General features: G+C 35.2%; 1 protein-coding gene across 1 annotated transcript in view; it reads left to right on the top strand.

The window, feature by feature from the left end:
- The first annotated feature begins 579 nt into the window (after positions 1-579).
- Positions 580-22,254, top strand: part of LOC105394069 (ras-related protein Rap-2b) — a 53,737-nt gene continuing 32,062 nt past the window's right edge. Inside the window, exon 1 of the mRNA XM_038118130.2 lies at positions 580-767. Within this exon, the coding sequence (XP_037974058.2) occupies positions 679-767 (89 nt within the window). The 5' untranslated portion in view covers positions 580-678. The remainder of the gene's footprint in view (positions 768-22,254) is intronic.

The raw sequence follows: 22,254 nt of genomic DNA, 5'->3' as shown, positions 1-22,254 counted from the left end.
CCCGAAAATTCGGTCTAAACTCTAAATGAATAGAGCATCCAATAAACAAACTTTCAGGACTTTACAAGATTGCAAGGGTCAGGGGACGGCGTTTACGAGAATATACCACAAATCCGATAACACATCGCCCATATTCCCGGAACATGGGTAACGGATACTGTCCCTCCCTAAAATACAACATTTTATTTAATAAAAAAATGTTCTGGCGATGAAATCCAAAATGAAATGACACCTACCTACATCTTATTTACAACAGACGGGAATCCTGACACATTACAACCACTTTGATTCAACTTAGAAAAACTACTAGTTACAATATACAAGAACAATATTATTCTCAACCACGACAAGTCTTACGAAAAAAAACTATTCGCCATTTTTATTAAACTGCCACAGGCGAGAATTGCCACGCAGCAGTATTGAAGAACCCAATTGAAAATCGCTAACGAATTAATTCTGTATCTCTCTGGCTGGATGGGGCGCCGACACGGCAGGCGGGGCGCCGGCCGGCAGGGGCGCCACGGCGGGGGCGCCGGGCCGGGGGCGCTGACGGCAGGGCTCCGGCACTCGCAGTCCGGCCGTCACAGGGCGCGCACGCCCGCCGCGCTCGCACCACCCGCGACACATCCTGTTTATGAGACAAAACTTTATGTTATGTGTTGAGTGAAAATTTGCACCATGAAGGGTCGCCACCAGTTCCGTAGACGCTTCAGTCTGCAGCCTTCCTTCATGAAGGAGGAGCATGAGGAGGAGAGGAGGCCCCACAGGTGATCATAGATATACGATGCTAGTATACGGTGATTGTGTCGGGATGCCACAGTTAGTTTTGTGTTATCATGATTTCGTAGCCACGTAGCGCTACGCCGCTACGCCGTAGTATTTCGTAGTAATTGTGGGTCTTCTGGAAATTGTTGGTATCAGTTTTATCGTTATTGTGCTGTTTGTTTCGTATATTTTGTAATGTAAATGTCAATAAATAATATTTCGATTTTTATTTATCGTCAATTTAAGTTAAGTTGTTGTTGGACAAGGTGACTATTAGACTTAACAATACTTAATGTTAACAAAGTAAAACTAAAAGTTTTGTAGCTGCGTAACAGAATAAAAGTCTTTAATTACGCGTGGGAAGAATAATAATTAATTCTGAGAAACTCGGCTGTATTAACGTAACTCAATTTTCTTCTGCTTAACCGTATTTATTTTCATGTATGAAGGCTTTGTATTTTACCAAGAGAGCTTCCTGCAAACATAAATTAATTAAATATCAGGATGATACATACCAAGATTTAACTTCTAATGTACGCGGTAAAGATTGAGTTTGTTAATTTTAAACTAAAATTGTTATTGGCATTGATTTTAGTAATAGCAGTGGAAAAAAGTTAAGTATGTAAGTACCTACCTTCAAGAATTCAAAATATAACACTCATAGTCGTGATAATAAGTAGGTACCTAGTTAGTAAGTGTAAAATAGATGTTTTTCACGAGAAAACAAATGGACCATTTTTATAAAATTTGCCATGTAGTTAGCTGTTACCTTGAATAAACACACACTTACTTAAGTACTACGCTATTTGTTATCCCGGAAGACCTACGGAAAAAAATACTTTTGTGGCGGAGTGAAGCTCGTGAAGTCGAACAAGATTTCCTCAAACTATCACTACCGCAGGTCGTCTAAATGTACATAATTAAATAAATATATAAATATATGGGGACATCTCACACACGGCCATCCGACCCCAAGCTAGGCAGAGCCTGTTTTATGGGTATCGGGCAGCTGATATATCTACACAAATACATAGATAGATACATATTATTATAAATATCAACACCCAAGACCCGAGTAAAAATATCTGTCTTTAAACAAATTTTTGCCCCAGCCGGGAATCGGACCCGAAATCGGGCCACTAACCACTACACCAGTCGGCCGTCGACTTAATAAACGGTCGTCGAATTTAATATGAACTTAATAATTATAGCAATATTTATAAAGGGAGGAACTATAGTTTTTAAGAACGGATATATGCGGATCTTTGTTCTTATTTACTGGAAAACGGATGGATCAATTTTGATTATAATTGCAAAATTATAAATAAGCTGATTACCTGAATTAACATAGGTATTATGAAATAAGATATCTTTTATCCCGAAATGACCACGGGACAAGTTTTGAAGGCGAGGTGAATAGGTTCTATTCTATTCTATTCTCTGTGGGGGTGTAAGTACCTGACTCTCTCGAGAACCTCTGTGCATATCCCCAAGGTCTAAACTGCCTTCCTAAGCTTGGACCATTTCTCACCACGCTGGTCCACTGCGGGTTGGTGGGTTCACATATCTAGATGTGCTAAGTCTAGATATACAAGTTTCCTCACGATGTCTTCCTTCCCCGTAAGAGCGATGGTATACAAAGAACTCATTGGTACATGTATCGTCAGCACCGGGATTCGAACCCGACTGAGTTACCACAGCTCTCGTAGTGCTTCATAAAAAATATTTTTAATTAACAACCAAACTGGAAATTAAATTCGAGTAGCAATTTCAAACCGACCAATAATAATTAAGATGGCTTTTTAATACCGTGTATCTGACATTTAATTTAATCTCAATTTGTTATTGCATTGTTTTAATCGTTATTCTACATATCATTATTATGAGTGCGCAAGTTTTGTATGGATTTTCGTTACCCTTTCACAGAAAATGGCTAGAGCAGATTTAATGCAATTTTAGTATGTGTTCAATGCGAATTTTAAACAAAATGTAAATACCTACATATAAATTTACACATTTCCAGTATGATGAAACAATGACAGGCAGTGCTACCTCAAAAAATGTCACAGATTTAAGAAACTCTTGAATAATTTATCTTTACAATTTTTATTTTTATAAATGTTTTGTTTCACAAAGTGTCAACCTTCACTAAAATAACTACACAACATTCACACATGTGAACAGCATAAGGTATTGAAATGAAACGTTGTGTCTTGTGTGTTTGAAGTCCATGGTGCTTTGTTTAACTAGGATCTATTTTTGTTCATAGTACCGGTAAACAGGCTTCTTTATAAAAGCACTACCTACTGCAAAATGCGGAATATACCACCGCAGGAAGAGTACCCTGGGCAGTGGGCAACTGAGCCGTCAGGTTATGACTGAACCAGCTAAAAAGAGTTTCCTATATAATATATAGCCGTAGTATTATAATGTATTTTTTATTATACAGGGTGTTGCAAAAAGGGTATACTAAGCCGAAACCTACATGTGCAGCATGTTATATCTAAGCCCAAAACTGAAATCAGAATTTGAAAATTCGCGAAAAAAAATTTCATTTTCCATTCGCGAATTCCCAAATTTTGATTTCAGTTTCGGGCTTAGATATAACATGCTGCAGATGTAGGTTTCGGCTTAGTATACCAATTTTGCAACACCCTGTATATTTAGATAATTATTAAGTGACGTTTTTAGTTCGTTCATCTTACGTACCAGTTTTCATGTACCTCCTGTAGGTTGGCTGGTAGATAAAGACAATTACCCCACCTTTAGTAATATTTATTTACTTACGATTTACGATCAGAAATGACATAGTTTTAAAACTAACTACAAAAGTTGATGCATACCAATCTAAAGCTATGTAACTACTTTTTGCTTATTTAAATATCAGATCAGCCATTACTCATTATAGCTGTATTTATCAATGCGGTGATGTAGAGTAAAATATATTAATTATGAAGAACATTTTTACGCGCAAAACGTCCAAAGTGCTCTGAACCTCGCGAAAGGTCAAAATCTCACTTGACTTGCTCTAATACTTGTAATTTGATTCTGAAAATGTTTACAAGCAGAGTTTGCTAACAAAGTTTTACAAACTAAACGTAAGTGAGGGACGATTTACCCAAGAGTTGTAGCACATGATATCCCTAGTGGATTTTAGGCTTATTATCTTCTGGTTAGTGTGATATTTCAAAGAAGCTACAATGTAATAATTGTACTGTAAATTTAATGAATTTATTTAATTTTGTATATGAGCACAGTATTGAAAATAGACACAATGTGGTTGATAGCGCTAAAGTAGATGTTGTGCGAAGTAAAATAAATATTCATCAACGATTCATCGTTCTCACACACAGTATAAGTATAAATATCACAAATTAACTTGATAGGGCAATATAATATATAATTTACATATATTATTATAATTTATATTATATTCATCCACTATCAAGTTATCTCACTATGGAATAATTCCCGCCAGAAGACTCTTCCTCAAAACGATATTTCATAGCCAAAAGTTTATGCAAATCCAGAATTTGTCGAACATCCGTCGCCTCGGTCGGTGTGGGTATGAGACGTCCTCTAATGGGAGTTTAAATTATTAAACCAGGTTCACTCGCCCCGCAATGCAGGTGCTAACATTTTTCAGTCCTCATTTGGCTTGCACCAAAGTTTTATAGTTTCGGTAAAACACATTTGGAAACTCCAGTTTGTGACGACACCGGGCAAATAACTTTCGAGATAGACATAAAGTTTAAACCCGTTTTTTGTTTTTGGTGGGTTTCGAGATGTCGCATAATACAGGGTGTTGCAAAAAGGGTATACTAAGCCGAAACCTTTGCAACACCCTGTTTATGGTGAGAGAATAATGTAGAAACCTCACTGCCAGAGGAAAGAAGAAAAAGAAGGGCGAGGGTCGGCAGGTATATTGTGAATGTCATGTCTGTTGTGAGGCTGGAGTGACATAGCGTATTTTTATCGGCAACTACCGGATTACCCATAGAATGACTAAACTAATGGATTAAATTTTCATGACGAAATGCATCCATAGAAATAATAAATAATATTTCCTTAACTTAGTAGTATCTACCAATAACTCATAAGTAGGATAAGCCTGCACGTAAGTATTTTAAAACATAAATGATAAAACACATTCATTTTGTATTCATCGATTCGCTAAGCCTTTTCTATTTATTTTTATTTCATACCACTATGACGATCTTTGTCAATAAATCTCCATTATTTATATACGCTGTGGCAAAATATTCTCCATTTTGTGACACTATCAATAACGAAAACGTAATGTTTCAATTTATATTCATTGTGTTCTTATCCTCACATGACCGGGTTTTGGTAAACAAGTGACAACAGAGATGCTGGTGAATCTATCTGTTTGAGCCATATATGTATATACCTATATATAGGCAGATATAGATTCTTTATTGCCATAAAAAAATCACATTATTCGGTGGTTAGAATGCATTTCAACCGGTTAGTAATGCGTCTGACTGATTTTATGTGCCTACTTTACATTGCAACAGCCTGTATAAACATATTTAATTCCACGGCATACCACTTAGGTATACAATACAATACCGTATTCTGCTGGATCCATAACCACATAAATTTACTCCTTTTCCGAGCTAACTGGCAAAAGTTCAAACTGGCTTCCAAGTTTTACTTCTTTGGCAGTATTTGAAGCCAGTATTATTTAGAATGGAGTCCTGGAACCCTTTTAAAGCATCTGTGATTTTATGAGGAACCATCATCTGTCTGGAAGAAGAAATTCACAGGAAAACTGCCATTAAACTGTTGTAATAAAAGCCAGCTGTTGCCGAGAAGAAATGGTGGATGGTGGCGATCGTTTAACCTTCATTATGAGTCTCGGCTAACAACAGGTCCCAATATTGGCTCTTGCTAATAACGGCCTTGTGCCACAAACATAAAGCCGCTTTTTGATTTAGCAACTGAAATTTATCTGTAGTAAAAGAATATTAACGGCCCTTTAAAGTAAATACAACCCTATTGACGTTAGACGTTAGAGGCTTCCGATACGACAAATAAAACATTACTCTTTTTCTTTTAGGTCGAGTTTAGTTCGATTAATAAACAATGTATTTGCTTTTGTGATTAGGAGTTGTTATATTATCGTCTGGTTGTTAACCCGAGCTTTAGATGATGATACCTATTATGGCTTTCTTTTATGTTCAGATTAAAATTAATCCATTTGAATTAATGGTGGGTAAGCTTGCTTAAATGTTTTCGAGATACCTAGTGCATTTCAAATATATCTCATGCTTTGAAACTTTCGATAATGTTTCAGACTACATTTTATTTTATGGGTGTACGATGACCTTTCAGCTTCAGCTATTTAGCAAAATGATTTTCTTTTCTTTGACTTTATCACGTTAGTTTCTGCTTGGATAGAAAGTATTTATGCAAGGGCTAGGGAGAAAGATTCAAAGGATTTTTGATGTTAAAACTCAAAGTCAAACACTTACACAATTTGTAATAACAAAAAATGATTAAGTATATGTGCGAATGTCTGGCTAGACCTAATACATATAAATAATCTTAAAAACATTAAGTAAAACGGATTCAGAGTCGTAGATAGTACCTACTACTTTTATATCCTTTTCCGCGACTTATAGATTAGTTAACTAGATCACAGACTAGATACTAGAAGAGTACAAAAATAAAATAACAAAATGTTTTATGTCCATTTACAAAAACTAGGAATCATTTTTTTTATAAACAAAAAAAGTTAATTTACCACGACTTTTTGCTTTGCCGTTCTTAAAATATAAACTCTACTTAGTACTTTATTCCTAACAGATGCTGGGGGCCGCTGTCCCTTTGATACCAATTACATTATGATGATCTATTAATATTGAAATAGAACTATGCCCTTTATCGCCTACCCTTATACTTACTCATCACGACGACCGCACGAGGGTTAGCTTGACAAAATATACAGGATGTTGCAAAGAGTCACCCCCTTTCGGCTTAGTATACCCTTTTTGCAACACCATGTATAAAATACACACGCTGTCTTGTCATTATTTACGTAATAAAACCAAATAGTGTTGGTTAGCGTACGAAAGAGTTGCTAGGTTATATAATTTAATTATGAAATGTCTTATAAATAACTTAAGTCAAGAATAAAATTATAAATAATAATTATTATAGCTATACATAATTTATCAGCAAGCATGCTTTGTCATATACTTAGTCAAAAAGTCCACCCCTGATCGTACCGGGCTCAAAGGTCCCTATTACACTGGCTGCATTGCCACGCTGAATAGCAAGTGAGATTCTTTGAGCCAGGTTGCTAGGTTAGGTTGATAGCTACACAGACAATATAACACACATAGCAGCTTTATGAAACTGGCACATTCAAAATGAAGCTTCAAAAGAACAGGTTTAAATACAAGTGAATTTAGCGACTAGGCGAACAAAGCAACAAAGTGCACTTTGTTTATAAATGGAGTTTATTATTATTATTTCAATTCCATTACTTTTTCCATTAAAATTTTCTGTGTTTCAGTTTCAATCCAAACATCTATTTCAATTTCTGTGACAAATAAATCCAATATGGTATTCTTTGCTTTCAAACAACACGTAGCGTAGCTAAACTTTCATTTGTTTCTATGAATGAATACGCGATTTTTAGATAGAAAACTACTTTGTTTGGGATTGGATGGATATTGCATAGACTTACCCGTGCAGACGTATGGTTATAGTGCACACTGTATTATAATTATATCTGATAAAACAGCAAGACCTTATGTGACTTTTTCTAATATAAAATTAATGTATTTATGGAGAACAAAGTGTCAATATGGGAACTTAAGATCATTATCATGATTTCCCGTTTCCCATGGACAACCTATCCATGTTGGTGTCAAGTGTCACTTTGGAACAAAATAGCCGTCACTCTTCTGCCACAAACCTCGATCTGTCACTAATTGAAACAATTCGGCCGCTCGTAAACGCCCTCCCCAAGTGCCACTAAAACCATTCCCATGTAAAAGCATAATAGAGTGCATTTATAAGGAAAGAACCACCATTTTAGGGCTTCATAAAGTAGTATTTTTATTGTCACCGCTCATATTCTTACGACGCTGCGTTACCAACGGCTTATGTGTCCGTGGAGAATGAGTGTCGGAATCTAAGTTTTTGTTTTGTAAATTCGGCCAGTTATTTTTATAAACAAAATATTTAGGGATAACTAGGGCTGCCCACTAGGTAGTAGGTATCTTACTTAATACCATAGAGATAGGTTCTAAATGTTTGAAAGAATATAGTTAACAGTTCTACTTTATTTTAAATAATTGGGTCAGCTAACTATAGCTGCTCCAACGCCCTTAAGTATCTGAAAAAAAATATATATTGTACAGACCAAAGAAAAACAAACTCCGTCAATCAAAGCTAAGATCAGAAGTGATTTAAAAAACCTTCGTGAACACACTATCGGCTACACAAATTTCGATGAAATATGGTGTCAGGTTATCAAGTACTAAGCTCGAGACAACCATTTCCACTACAGAGAATATATCAAAAACAGAGTGACCATGAAAATCGTGTCTCATTGAGAGTGAGTCAGCTGCAAGGGGTCACTCTACATATATGACCAAAAACGAATTTTAGGAACGCCCTGCGCGAGCCACGACTCTATCTCGTTGTAGTAAACGTGCTCATTGCACAAAAGCTCTCATTGGTTCGTTTAACGTCAGTATGGAGTAACCCTGCAGTATCGATCCTGAATATCCTGGTATATTTGAGCAGTGATAACGGCTGATAGCTGATAGGTGAGGAGACGGCGTCAGCGAGGCGCGATATGATCACCCTACTCACTCATCCGTGATATTTTTTTACTTTCATTCAGCTATTTCGGTTACATTTTCTATTGTTAAACCTGGCCTTAAACAATATAGATTATGTATAATTATTTATTTTATTTATTTATTTTAACACTTTATTGTACACAAAATACATAAATACATAACAATTTATAAACACAGTAAAAGCATACAATGGCGGGCTTATTGCCAAAAAGCAATTTCTTCCAGCCAACCTTTGTTGGTGGATAAAAGACTTTTTACTTACGAGCTATTAAGTTACAGGTACAACAACAGTTACAACAAATAATTTGTATTGATTTTTTCAAGTTACATAATAGGTACACTCACTAGCAAAGAAAAAGTTCTAATTGCCATTAACGTTCCATAATTATGTTCCTGGAACTTTTTCATTGCTCGCGAGTTTACAGGGTTAGTCTACTTACCAATAACCCTGTATATTACCTATTGTGGAATGAAAAGTTTAATTTTATGACCCTTTCAGGGGCAGAAACTTCTAAATTTCCTTTGTATTGTTGTAGCAGTTTTGTTTCTATTTGAACTCTATTTAAAACACAGAATGATTCTCCTGAAAATACAGTCTAATAAATTCAAGAATGAAAGTATCAAACGAATCTTCCTCGTATTTCGTTTTATTGCCACGGAAATTATACGAATTCCCTCAGTATCTAGGCAAGGTATCTAGATAGGTTTAACCCAGACTTAGGTCTCGGGTAGACTGGCAATAAAGTGCGCCTAGCAACCCTCTTCTTATCCGCTTATATGATCTTTCGTTATCTCTCCTTAGTAGGTAATAATGTTGTATCCTTAATTAATTGGTTATATCTATGCTACGGTCCTCGGATACACCCCAGCGCCATTGGAAAATTCTCAACCACAACCTAATTTGTGACATTCTTTTTGCACACTGCACTGGCCTCAAAATGGACAACATTTCAAAAAACTAAAGCTGCTTTTGCTGCATTTCGAGATTTAGCTCAAAAGGCCACAAAAAAAAGTTTTTGTACTTTTTGGATGTATCATTTTCGAGAAAATCATAAAATAGTCAAAAAGTGCTGATGACGTCATGCATCAGGTGCGATGCATTTTGATGATTAAAGCCTATAGATTTAAAAACAAAGTAACTGTCACTTTCATTATAAATGCGAAAGTAACTGTGTCAGTCTGTCTGTCTGTGCGTTACTCTTTCACACCAAAACTACTGAACGGATTTGAATGAAATTTGGTATACATATGGTATAGACCCTGGGAAAGAACATAGGCTACTTTTATCCCGGAATTCCCACGGGGAAACTTTTTAAGTCGAAGCGAAGCTCGCGGGAACAGCTAGTAATATATTTTTTTCGAAATACCCCGAATTTGAAATACATGCTAACTTTGCGTTGTAAATTTTGCCAATGTAGTAATAATAAAACAAATACTTAACATTTTCCGTAACCACGAAGATTTGTTTGCGGACGGACGGTAAAGTTACTGTTGAACTTTGCCCGAAGTGCTACGGGGAGCCCGATTCGCAATCAGCATTTTGTCAGATTGGTCCGATCTAACTAAGATACGAGTATGTACGTAGATTTGCCTCGCTACAAGCTGTTCTCTCGGGACAAGATAGTATTAATTAAACTTCCGCTACCAAACACCGTTTGTTCTAGTACCTAGAGTAAATGCATTTCGTGATAAAAAATATTATTCAAAAAGTTGTGTGTGTCACACGATGTAGATACTTACTGCTATTGGTTCCGTTAAATAAAACGTATTACATATATTTACTTACCTCAAAATATAATATAGAGGTAATACCTACAAGGTATATTGATATGAATATTAATTCAGTATAATATAAAAGTTTTTTTACACATTTAATATTGCTCAAGCATAAATGAAGGAGCTCTGTAAGCCGTCGTGAATGCAACAGGTGATCCGCTGATATTCTATGACTTCACCGTCGACGGGAAAATTCCGCATGCAAGAATGAAAAGTAATATTTAAAACTAGTAATAATTACAAAGAAATGTAATAGTTTTGTCTACTTTACATTATTTTATGTAGTGCAAAATATATTAATAGAACTTATGTTTGATATGATTACCAGGTCATGTGATCAAATTGATTAATTTTGCGTGTTATACATTCGTATACTTATGAATGTTGTTCAAATAATTGTTTATCCAAACCTAACCTTGAACCTTTCCATGGTGACAGAGGCAGCCACGAAATGTATAGCAATAACAATGAATCGTAAAGGAAAGTTTATTACCAAATAATAAATGTATAGGAGTTACTATTATGCTAACCGCGCCATTTCAACTTTATTGATAATAACCAAAAGCTCCCAATAAAATCGGGCTAAAGGAAGGACCTTTTTGATATTTCTAACAACAGAATATTTTTGTTATAAGTAGGTACTTATAGGTATTTCTTCTGACGTCGGTATATTTTGCTAAAAATCATTATTCAATATTATTCATATTCGATTGTTATTTATTGACATATTCCGGGTATATAAATTGATATCGTAAAGTTTTTTTTTTCAAATAATAACACATTCACATGGAAGTAATAAGTACTTACGTACAACTTATTACTTCTATGCACATTCTACGGTCAGTAGTCATAAATAGAATCAATTCATCTTATCCCGGACGTTGGGTGGGAAGCCACAGACAGACAAACATGGCGTGGGACGCCCCGCAGCCCACTCGGAGCATTTGATACGGTCTTCTGTTTTATTTTTGCACTCCTTATACCTAATATACATTTTCTTGCACCTCCTGTGAGTTGGCTGGTAGAACACCCTTCGTCTACTATTTGTGCAATAAATAATTAATTACTTAAATAAATAAATATAACACCCTTTATAATTGGTCTCAACGATTTTTCTTAAACAGCTTAACCTAGCTTAGGTTTGAATTACAACACTAACTTAATCCTTTTTGGGATTTCGCTCTCCAGGAGATAAGTAAAGAAATGGGCGTCTGCTCGAATTTTCCTCCACGAAAAGGAAACTGTCGTAAGAAATCTTATCAACTTAGTGTGTTCACGCGGTAAAGCTGCTCGTATTTTTGCTAAACGAATCTTAAGAGAAAAATATAGGCCACTTGAATTAATAGCAAAAGAAAAAAGTCCCTGTTTCACACTTTTGCAATGTCTGGGTGACCACCAACAGATAAAATCACATCATCGCGGCGAGGGGCTTCGGCGGCTAGATCCAATATTTTAGGGAACCCTGGCTCTGTGACACGGGCCCGTTACCGACGTCGATAAACGGGAACAGCGCCGTATTTATCGCGATCGCGATATAGTGACGTTTCTAACTCGACAGCGGACCCGTGCAGCAGGGAAATGCGGGTTCCACCAATCACAACCCATCATGTCCACATTGCTGGGGCAATGAAGTAGGATTTCTAGGCCTAGTCCAGCACGCTGGCCTAGTGCGCATTGCTGGACCAGTGCAAATAACAAGGAGATTCTTCTTCTTCCTTGCCTTATCCTTATTTAGGGTCGGCTTTGTTGGTCATGTCACGCCATTTTACCCTATCCTCTGTCATATCCTCATTCACTCCACACTCTCTCATATTTTCTTTCACGCAATCAAGCCACGTCTTTCTTGGTCTTCCTCTCTTGCGCCTTCCTTCGGGTCTCATTTCCAACACTTTCTTTGTCACATAATCATCTTCTCTTCTCATAACATGCCCAAACCAAGAAAGACGATGGCTTTTCATCTTCTCCACTATAGGAACCACTTTCATACTTCCCCTTATATACTCATTTCGTATTCTATCTTTTCTTGTAACACCACACATCCATCTCAACATTCGCATCTCTGTCACATGCATCCTTTTCTCATCGCATACTTTGGTTGCCCAGCACTCAGCCCCATACAACATCACCGGCCTTATGACGCTTTTATATATTTTGCCTTTGATCTTAATTGGCATCTTGCGATCACACGTCGTGCCGGTGAGTTGTTTCCATTTCATCCATCCTGCATTCATTCGTCTCGTCACATCCCTGTCAATACTTCCATCACTCTGTAGAAGGGAGCCGAGGTATCGGAAATCCTCACCTACTGCTAGTGGCGAGGTACCCAGAGATATCGACGCAGCTGAAGTAGGCCCTCCGAATTGACAGAACATATATTCTGTTTTGGTCCTACTCAGTCTCAATCCCACACTCTCTAGGGTATCTCGCCACTGGTTCAGTTGCACCTGTAATTCATCCCCACTCTCATCGACAAGCACGATGTCGTCTGCAAAGAGCATGCACCAGGGCGCCTCCTTCTGAATTGCAGATGTTAATGCATCCATTACCAATAAAAATAGGTATGGACTCAGGGATGAACCCTGGTGCACGCCTACTCTGACCTCGAACCTGTCGGTAACCCCGACTGCGGTGCGGACCTGTGTGTTGGCACCTGCGTACATGTCCTGAACAATACTTATGTACTTTACGGGTACACCCTTGTTCTGCAAGCACCGCCACAACAGGTCTCTCGGGACTCGATCGTAAGCCTTCTCAAGGTCAATGAACACCATATGCAGGTTTCTTTGTACAGCTCGAAACTTTTCCATCAATTGTCTCACTGCGAATATGGCGTCCGTTGTACTCCTTCCAGGCATGAATCCAAACTGGTTTGCCGATACTGTCGACTCCCTCCTAATCCTACTTTCGATAACCTTCTCATACAATTTCATCGTGTGTGCCATCAACTTAATTCCCCTGTAATTTCCGCAATCTTGAATATCTCCTTTCTCCTTATAAATTTCTCCTTGCAAATAACAAGGAGATTATCCTGTACTTATTTATTCATTAATCTCGTAATTACTACTGGTTATACTGTTATTGAAAACTTAAGGGATCGCCTCTTACGGACGTATGTGCGGTGACCATTATGACTTACTTACTAATATTATAAATGCGAAAGTAACTGTGCCTGTCTGTCTTTAATACAGTTTGGACAAAAATTTAGTTTTCAAATATACCTAACAAAGTTGCAGCGAAATCAGTCGTTTTAACCATGAAAAAGAACGTGAAGTAGAAAAAAACACTTAAAAACAAGTATATAACCTAAGGTACCTAAGTACTTATTTATATTTTATCATGAGCCGTATCCTAGTTAACTTCGATAAAAATACCGGTTTGTCCTTGAAACCAACAAAATGTGTGTACATAACCCCAATACATAACATTACCTTTATCACCTGACTATTCAGTTTAATAAATTTACGTTAGCTGACAACATAACGAGGTAATTAACCCTTTCTCTTTGTGCCTACAAACTGACACATCCATACGTATTATATTAGTAATACATTGGGCTGTAAGAATAGTACCTTCCTACACTTTAATTTCCCTTTTTCTTCTTCTTCAAGTGCCTCTCTACTATTGGAGGTTGGCAGTCAGCTCTGCATACTCTTTTCCTTCTCTTGCCAAGTTGTAACGTATCGCCCCTCTAAAGCCTACCTACTTAACTCCTACCTATTGGATTTACTAAGAAGATATTTGAAAAAACACCTAACAAGACTAAGTTGAGTGAAATAAGAGTGAAACAAATACTGCTTTGAATTGGCCATGAAACATCCAGGGAAACCCCTACGTTGTGTGTTGTAACCCAATAAACGAAAGATAGTGAATTAAATAAAACTATGACCTAGAACTGATTACATACTTCCTACCTGCCTATAATTATTGACCTATATACTACAACTTTAATGTATAACTTTTATTTGTACGATAAATACATATTTATAGGTAAGTACATAAAGAAAATAATATAGATAATAATGTTTTTTGGTGTTGGTTAATAAGGGAAGCCCCTCCATACGCTTTGTAGGCCTTGATCACTACACCCGATTGAATCAATATATAAGACTCTAAAATAGATAAATAATAGCAAATATTCAATCGGAGCCCTCGTGGAACACAACCATTGACTTGGACATTCCTCCGACCAACTTATTAATCACTTCCCTTGCTCCTAACCTTATATATTTACATGTTTTATATTTATTTCATGTAAATAAATCAACATGAATACATGTTGTCAAAGCTAAAGGGACAATCATATTTATAATCATAAATTAACTGAAACTAGAATAGTTCAATAATTTACAGTATAGTAACTTTATTAAATCATGAATTTCATAATAGATAAGTATTTGAAAATATAATAATATGACTCTAATTTTGTAGCCAAGTGGGAAGTGATTTAGGTATTATTTTAAAAGATTAAATATATAATATGAAATAGTGAATATTCTTTGATCTTATTGGAATATAGGATAATTGTTATGAAATAGTGAATATTATATAAACTTATTCAAATATATTATAAATAGTTGTAATAAATATATCCTAGCTAACTTTATTCCTACTATATCCGTGCTATCTTTATTTACATTAGAATTTATTGATTTAACAAGGAAACAAATACTTCTATGGGTAAGAATTTACATAACTTTCTGAAAATATGCAAATTGGACAGAAATCTGATCTACCTTCAAGCCATTTGTATTTATTGAGCAATATAGGACCAGAAATGATTTAGTTTAAGTAACTAGGACCCTTATTTGTGATATCTTGACACTTATTAGAGTAAATTTCTCCGTCAATCAATTCTTTCCCTGCGCTGTTAAACTCAAAGTCAAATAATCTTCTCTGCCATATAGATACTACAATAAATCATCTTTGAAAAGTTTATTTAAGTATGTATCTACTTTATTCTTTGAATAATTACTATAGCATAGATTCTATAGAAGTATTTATTTACCTAATGAAAAATCAATAATTTGAACAAAGAACCATAGAACAAATTTGAAGGTAGGTGTATATTTTTTATTTGATAAGAATTTATTATTTTTGAAGTGAGATCTATTTTTTTAGTTTAGGTTTTAGTTATTTGATAATCATCATCATCATCATCACCAGCCCGCTTCTGCCTATTTGTATCTATCCAGAAGTCCCTATTCTAAACTAAAATAAGTTGAACCAAAGCTAAAATAAGGGAATGTGTAATGTGTAGGTTTTTCTCTAGCTAGCTAAATACTGAATGAGCGAGGTAGAAGACCTTTAGTGTACCTATCTAATCCCTATACCAGTGTGATGGAAATTGCAGCCGTGGGTTAGCGTCCTTCAAGAAATAAGATGTATAACTTCTCAATCATATACGAGAGACAAAAAGTAAGTAGAAAGGTGACTTAGCTTCGCACACGGTGTTCCGCCTCGGCTCCACGCGCCTGGTCCTCAAGCTCCCACGGCACCGATCACTCCCTCCATCTGACCGTCTGCTCACCACGGCTGCTCACACAAAAGTGAAAAGTGCCCACGCGCTGCTCGCTTACGTGGATATTATCGTCTACCCACAATTCGTCGATATTAAAATTAAGACTCGTCTACACTCAGAATAATTATCTTGATTATTCTGTGAATCGCAATCGGTACAACAAAGCTTGGCACGAAGTTAGCCGACACCCTGAATGATTTAATAGACAACTTTTCCAAAAATCCCACGGGAAAACCCTTCCAAAGCGCAACAAATCCCTCGGAACATCCAGTCGTAGTTTAAATTCATTATTTGCGAAATAGTTAATGTTTCGGCATCGATGGAACATTACATTCAACCCCTTATATTTTTGTAGTATCGCAAGTATATTATAATTGAGATATGGAAAAAATATACACAATAATATACACCACCCTTTATTTTCGCAAATATCAAATTCATTGAATTTAAACGATGAAAAATTTGTAAAAGGAAATTCCGATCATCACCTCAATATGTCTGTGTGTGTGAGTGTAAAATGACTCAGATGATTAGCCAACAAGATCCCCAGAAATTATCAAAAATCATCGACCATCCCTATTATTATTTATTATTTACATAACTATTGATCGAATACTTAGTAGATTATTCATGCTCCAATAAACCGGGAACAAAGGGATACCCTGTCGATCAGAAGGATCCAATGCTAAATGAGAAACCACAGAACCTTAAATTTATTTTTAAGAATTTTGTAGCATCTTTAACACGCCCTCTTAGAGCACGAACTCTCCCACGCCCTATGTTTTCGACGATGCATCATCAATAGAAATTAATAAAGTTCAAGTCTCATTCTAACAATCCCCAGGAACAATGTCCACCAATCTCCGAGCTTGATGTAGAGTGTAGAATTATTACTAATCATTTTACCAAAACTAGAAAGAGAATTATTATTGTGAACCATTATTGCATTAATGTTTACAACTGATTCACAACTTTTCAGTCCCCCTCCAATTCAGCAAAATGACAAAATTTGTGTTGAAAATATATATTTTTTTCTTTAAGTAAGTAAGTACATGTTGAGTATAGAATATTATGAAGATACTGTACATACAACAGTATTATTTGACTATGCTGTCCTATCCTAACACCAAAATCTTCATAAATATTCTCTTTTGTATAGTGTTGTGTGATTAAGGTGAAATCGGAATCTTTCCTTCAGCGCAGGAGAACAGCCATGATATTTTACTAAAGCCACTTTCACTTTACACTAAACTATATGTTTGTAGGTATTTTTTTTTCAATCCATAGGTTCTTAGACATTCGATTCACCACAACTCTCATCCTCTTTCTCTGATTCACGCCACTCTAATAAACATCAAGGCCTTCTTCCTCCCCACTGATTAAATCAATAAAATATAATGTATCTAATTATTAATTTTATTTTAATCTTCAACCCCCAGTTCAAACTAAAAACTTACCTGCCTAAATTCAAAAGAAAATACAACTAGTTTATTTACACTTCGATCAGAATGTGTTTTTAGTGTAAAGTGTATTTGTTTTCCGTCATGATCAACTTTTGTTATGTAGGTATTTCTCTAAAGCAAATTGTTTCAAAGTAATTGTCTTTTTTTTGTGTAAAGTGTAGTGTGTCGTGTGGAGTCTGTAAAAGGTACTTTGTAAAAACATCTATAGCCTGTATAGACGTCGGTGTGTTAATGCGTGCATAGCTAACTTCAATAATAAATCGACTAAAGCGTTTGTACCACGTTTGTGCCCGAGTAGAACCGCCTTTCTTCGCCAATTTACTACAAAAGCAAGACTAAGAGTGTATGGTGTGTAAATTACTTGAACCAATTTGCATACTACTAACTAACGGTCCGATATTATACCCATATTACAGGCTCTGCCTAATTTAGGGTCGGATGGTAGTGTGTGAGATATCCCCACATATTATTAAGTTAGTAGTTTTAAAAAAAAGTTAACTATTTATTTATAAAAATCTTTTTTTTCTTTTAAGATTTTACTCAGTATTATTATTAAAATACTTATCATATACATAAGTAGCAATAATTCTTGTATCTACACTAGTTGATCATTTGGAAAATATTTGTGAAATAAAGGTAACTTTAGGAATAAATTTCTTTTTTAGCTAAATAAGTACCTATATAATAGGTAACTACTCAATAAAGTTTTACAGAAACAAAATACCAAAGTTTCCCTTATAATTGTGTGTGTGTGTGTGTGTGTGTGTCTGAACGAAGTATCAATAAACCCTTCATTTCCCAGTTGTATTTGTCATGATTATAAATCGCACTCAATATTAAATAAGTAAAACTTCATTCTTCATCATCCTTTAATCAACTATGTAAGACCTGGCCAGGTACCTTTAACGTTCTTATCATTCAGACTTTAAAATGACGTTTAAAGTAGTTTTCTTCCTTCCACATTCTTTGCCCTTTCAATTTTTCGAAACATTATAATCACGACATAATCCCCGGGAAATGGCTATGTAAATACCCTACCCTTTTGTTTTCTCTGTAAAAGAAAATTATATCAGATCAATTTTACCAAAATTGAAAGTTCCTGCTCTCATGTAACAGACAAATCCACCCCAATATTCCATCGATACCAAAACACTAAAATACCGCCATCTAGTTTTTTTTTACAACCTATTACACTAATACACTATTTATTTTATCAAATATGTCTAACTAAACTACTACTTCTACTTCAACCATTTTCTACCCTCAGTAACTACCTAAGTCGAAAATAATGTTACTAGGTAACTAAAAATATTTCTGAGATATTACAACTCTCCTTCACAACCCCTATTTGAAAAACACGGTCTCCATTATCCTTATTCTAGGCTGTTTGTGTAAATGTGCCTTACCTGTCTAACTGTCAAATTTATTAAAACTAAACTGTCAATGTCAACCTGACATAACCTTAACCTGTTTGGCTGTTTTTTTTTTTCCGCACTAATCAAAACAAAAGCATGCGTCGTTGTGTTCAACAACATCGATCGCACGAAGAAATCTAAAGTTTACCCGATTAAACTTACGAAACTCTAAAATAATGAGTGAAATATCTTACAGGTAAGTGTCATTATTCTTTCAAATACCCTGTATGCATGCTACTAAACTAAGTCCTCATGCCCAAATTATCGTGATTCAAAATAAACAACCTCTGAATTGTTAGTTATTTATACATACAATAGCTCTGTTTTACGGATCTTGTGTTTATAATAGACCTATTGTTATAAAAATCTAACTCAATTAAATATCTCCCATACAGTTTTTAATTGATACTGACAAGACTAACCAACATATTTTAACTTATTGTCAACCCCTCACCTTTTAAATAAGTACCTATCCTAATCATTTGGTATATATTTACATAATTTTATTTGAATGATACCTATATCATTATTTGTTTTATTTCAGGACCAAACATAACAATGCAAACCCAACTACACTCTTTGTTGAACTAAAACCCATGATAAACCACTGATCAAACTATCCACTGTGACAAAACATACACAATGCCCCACTACTTATAGACCAAAGTTACAATTCTACAATAAGTAAGTACCTATTTCTTTTCTACATATTGTAATACATTTTTTTATTTATACTGCCTGTATTTAGATTTTGTTAGACTGCTATGAAAATCATAAACCTGTAGATCCAATATTGATTATCATAAAACCATTCCCTAAATGTATTATCCTATTAGTCTACTTAATTTATATTGAACTAAATAGTATTTTCCTGAATTACTACAACTATGTAAATCCTCATAGTACCCAGCTTTTTTTTTTTTAATTAAATTCTATTCTTCTTTTCAGGATATGAGCTACTTTTTGAATGCTGATGATGATGATGATGTTCCATATTTGACAACCAAACTCTGAGACTATATACTATGAAGTAAACATCCTGACTCAGGTGAAGAAGTGTATTGCAACCGCGCTCAAAATAGGAACAACTAAACTACCCGCATAATTCTTAACTTACAAAGAATATATTGACACTAAATGAGGTCCTAGCCTACTTTACCTGGTCTAACACTTTATCAACAACAGTAACTTGCTCTATATTAATTGTTTTCTAAATTTATTGTTATGTCTGACCGCTACCCTTTCATTGCAGTTTTTTTTAAATTATTATTTTTTTTTCAAATGAGATTATTGTTATATTTTCTTTTCTTCATTAACTGTAACTCATACTTGTATTTGTTTAGGGAAATGTCTGATAAAATCTGCTACTAATTAGCTCTCTGGAATCTGATAATTAGACATTTGGGCTTTTCCAGTTACTCTAAGTTAGGATGTTAGCATAGATGGTGTTACAGTTCTATCCCAACTCCTATGATCAATGTTGTATAATATATCTACTCTTTCAAACATTCAAATATAATAATTTTAGAGCCTAGTTTTTAAGCACCTAGTCAATGACAAGCAAAGATCCGATCCAGAAGCACAATCAACCACATCAACAAACCAAAGAACCCGCACAACAAAACTCATACAACCAATACCAAACTGAACCAACCCAGCCAAAAGGATGATTAATAATTATAGACTAGTTGCTATAACTACCGATCCCCCCTCAACCAGGCCAGTCCAATCCAGCACCAATCATACAAGCCCCACCACGCAAACTCCTCGATCCACCGATGCAGCCGACTGCACCTCCAGACCAAAATCCCCACCCCTCATCTACCTGGGCCAGAAAGTCTATATCTATTCTAATAATTTCAGGTTGTTCATAAGGACTAAAATGCGCCGCCTATTCGTTAAGTACATTTGTTTTATGTTTTATTATTTTTTGATTTTAATAAAAAATTTACTGCTTTTACCTAAAATAAGACCATATCATTATTTTACCTACAACCCCTATTCACTAATAATTCCCTAATCAGCTACATATTCAGAGAGATCGTTCATAGTGATTCAGAGCAACACTAATATGACCTACCTACAGATAAATCAGTCATTATACAACTATGTTTTATGTTATTCTCTTTAAGGTAAGTACCTACCTATTAAATTTTAAAGATAATGTCCTAAATAAGAATCCATTATATCCAACCCCTGATGATGATGATTATTGTTTCCTCTCACTCCACAAGGAGCTTAGTCTTATACAACCCCTAATCTTTTATAATTCTGTAATGAAATACATAACATTACTACAACCCCTACTTATTAACCTCTAGAATGCCGTGTGCCAGATCTGTCCCAACCCCCCTTGTCTGCCTAGTGACAGATCTGTCCCAAGAGCACTTCATCGCGATTTTTGTGATTTTAGTTATTAAGTAAAATTTAATAAATGAATTATTTTCATTTTCCTCATCCTAACTTTATTAACTACCTACCTATCTATCTTCACAAATGCTTTCCTATTACGTACCGTTCCAATACAAAACCTAGTCTCTTGCGCTTCCTATTAAATTTCTTTCGTTTATAAGTTCGATCACTCCACGGCAACAAATTGTGATTATATCAAGGATATAATCACTTTCCTACCCCTAGTATGTAACAAATCATTACGAACAAAACGCAGAGAGACTTATTATAACGTAAACATGTTGAGAGTAATAGTAAAGTGAGAAATTATAACTTGCAGTGATTTTGTGAATGTAAAATAATGCAGACTGCCAAAATATTATACTAGTCTGTGACGCAATAAAAGTTACTCTGTTAAAAAAAATAACCTTCTGTCTTTTTGTTGTTTGTGGTGCAATGCTGCATAAAGTTTTTCGAACTAAAACAACAAACTTTTGAAACTTTCTTCCAGCCCTAAGCCCCTAACATTAATTAAAAGAAATGCCTTTATGTGAAAACCGCCATATTGAGTAAATATTTACTTACTAATCTCAAAGGCAAACAAAAAAACCTTAATGTTTTTTCGAGACAAACGTAAGTTACCTATATACTATGCAAAAGAGTGTTCAATATTGTGCTTTATTTGTAAATAAGTACTATCTTAATCAAATTGACTTGTAAAATTTCAGATAAAAGAACAGAAAACTAGCTGCCTGACATCTAACATGAAGAGATGAAGCAAATTCCCTAATATCCTGGTCACGGCACCAAATTGTAACGTATCGCCCCTCTAAAGCCTACCTACTTAACTCCTACCTATTGGATTTACTAAGACGATATTTGAAAAAACACCTAACAAGACTAAGTTGAGTGAAATAAGAGTGAAACAAATACTGCTTTGAATTGGCCATGAAACATCCAGGGAAACCCCTACGTTGTGTGTTGTAACCCAATAAACGAAAGATAGTGAATTAAATAAAACTATGACCTAGAACTGATTACATACTTCCTACCTGCCTATAATTATTGACCTATATACTACA

Source organism: Plutella xylostella, chromosome 10, assembly GCF_932276165.1.
Source record: "Plutella xylostella chromosome 10, ilPluXylo3.1, whole genome shotgun sequence".
Lineage (NCBI taxonomy): Eukaryota > Metazoa > Arthropoda > Insecta > Lepidoptera > Plutellidae > Plutella > Plutella xylostella.
This window is presented reverse-complemented; position numbering and strand designations above follow the sequence as displayed.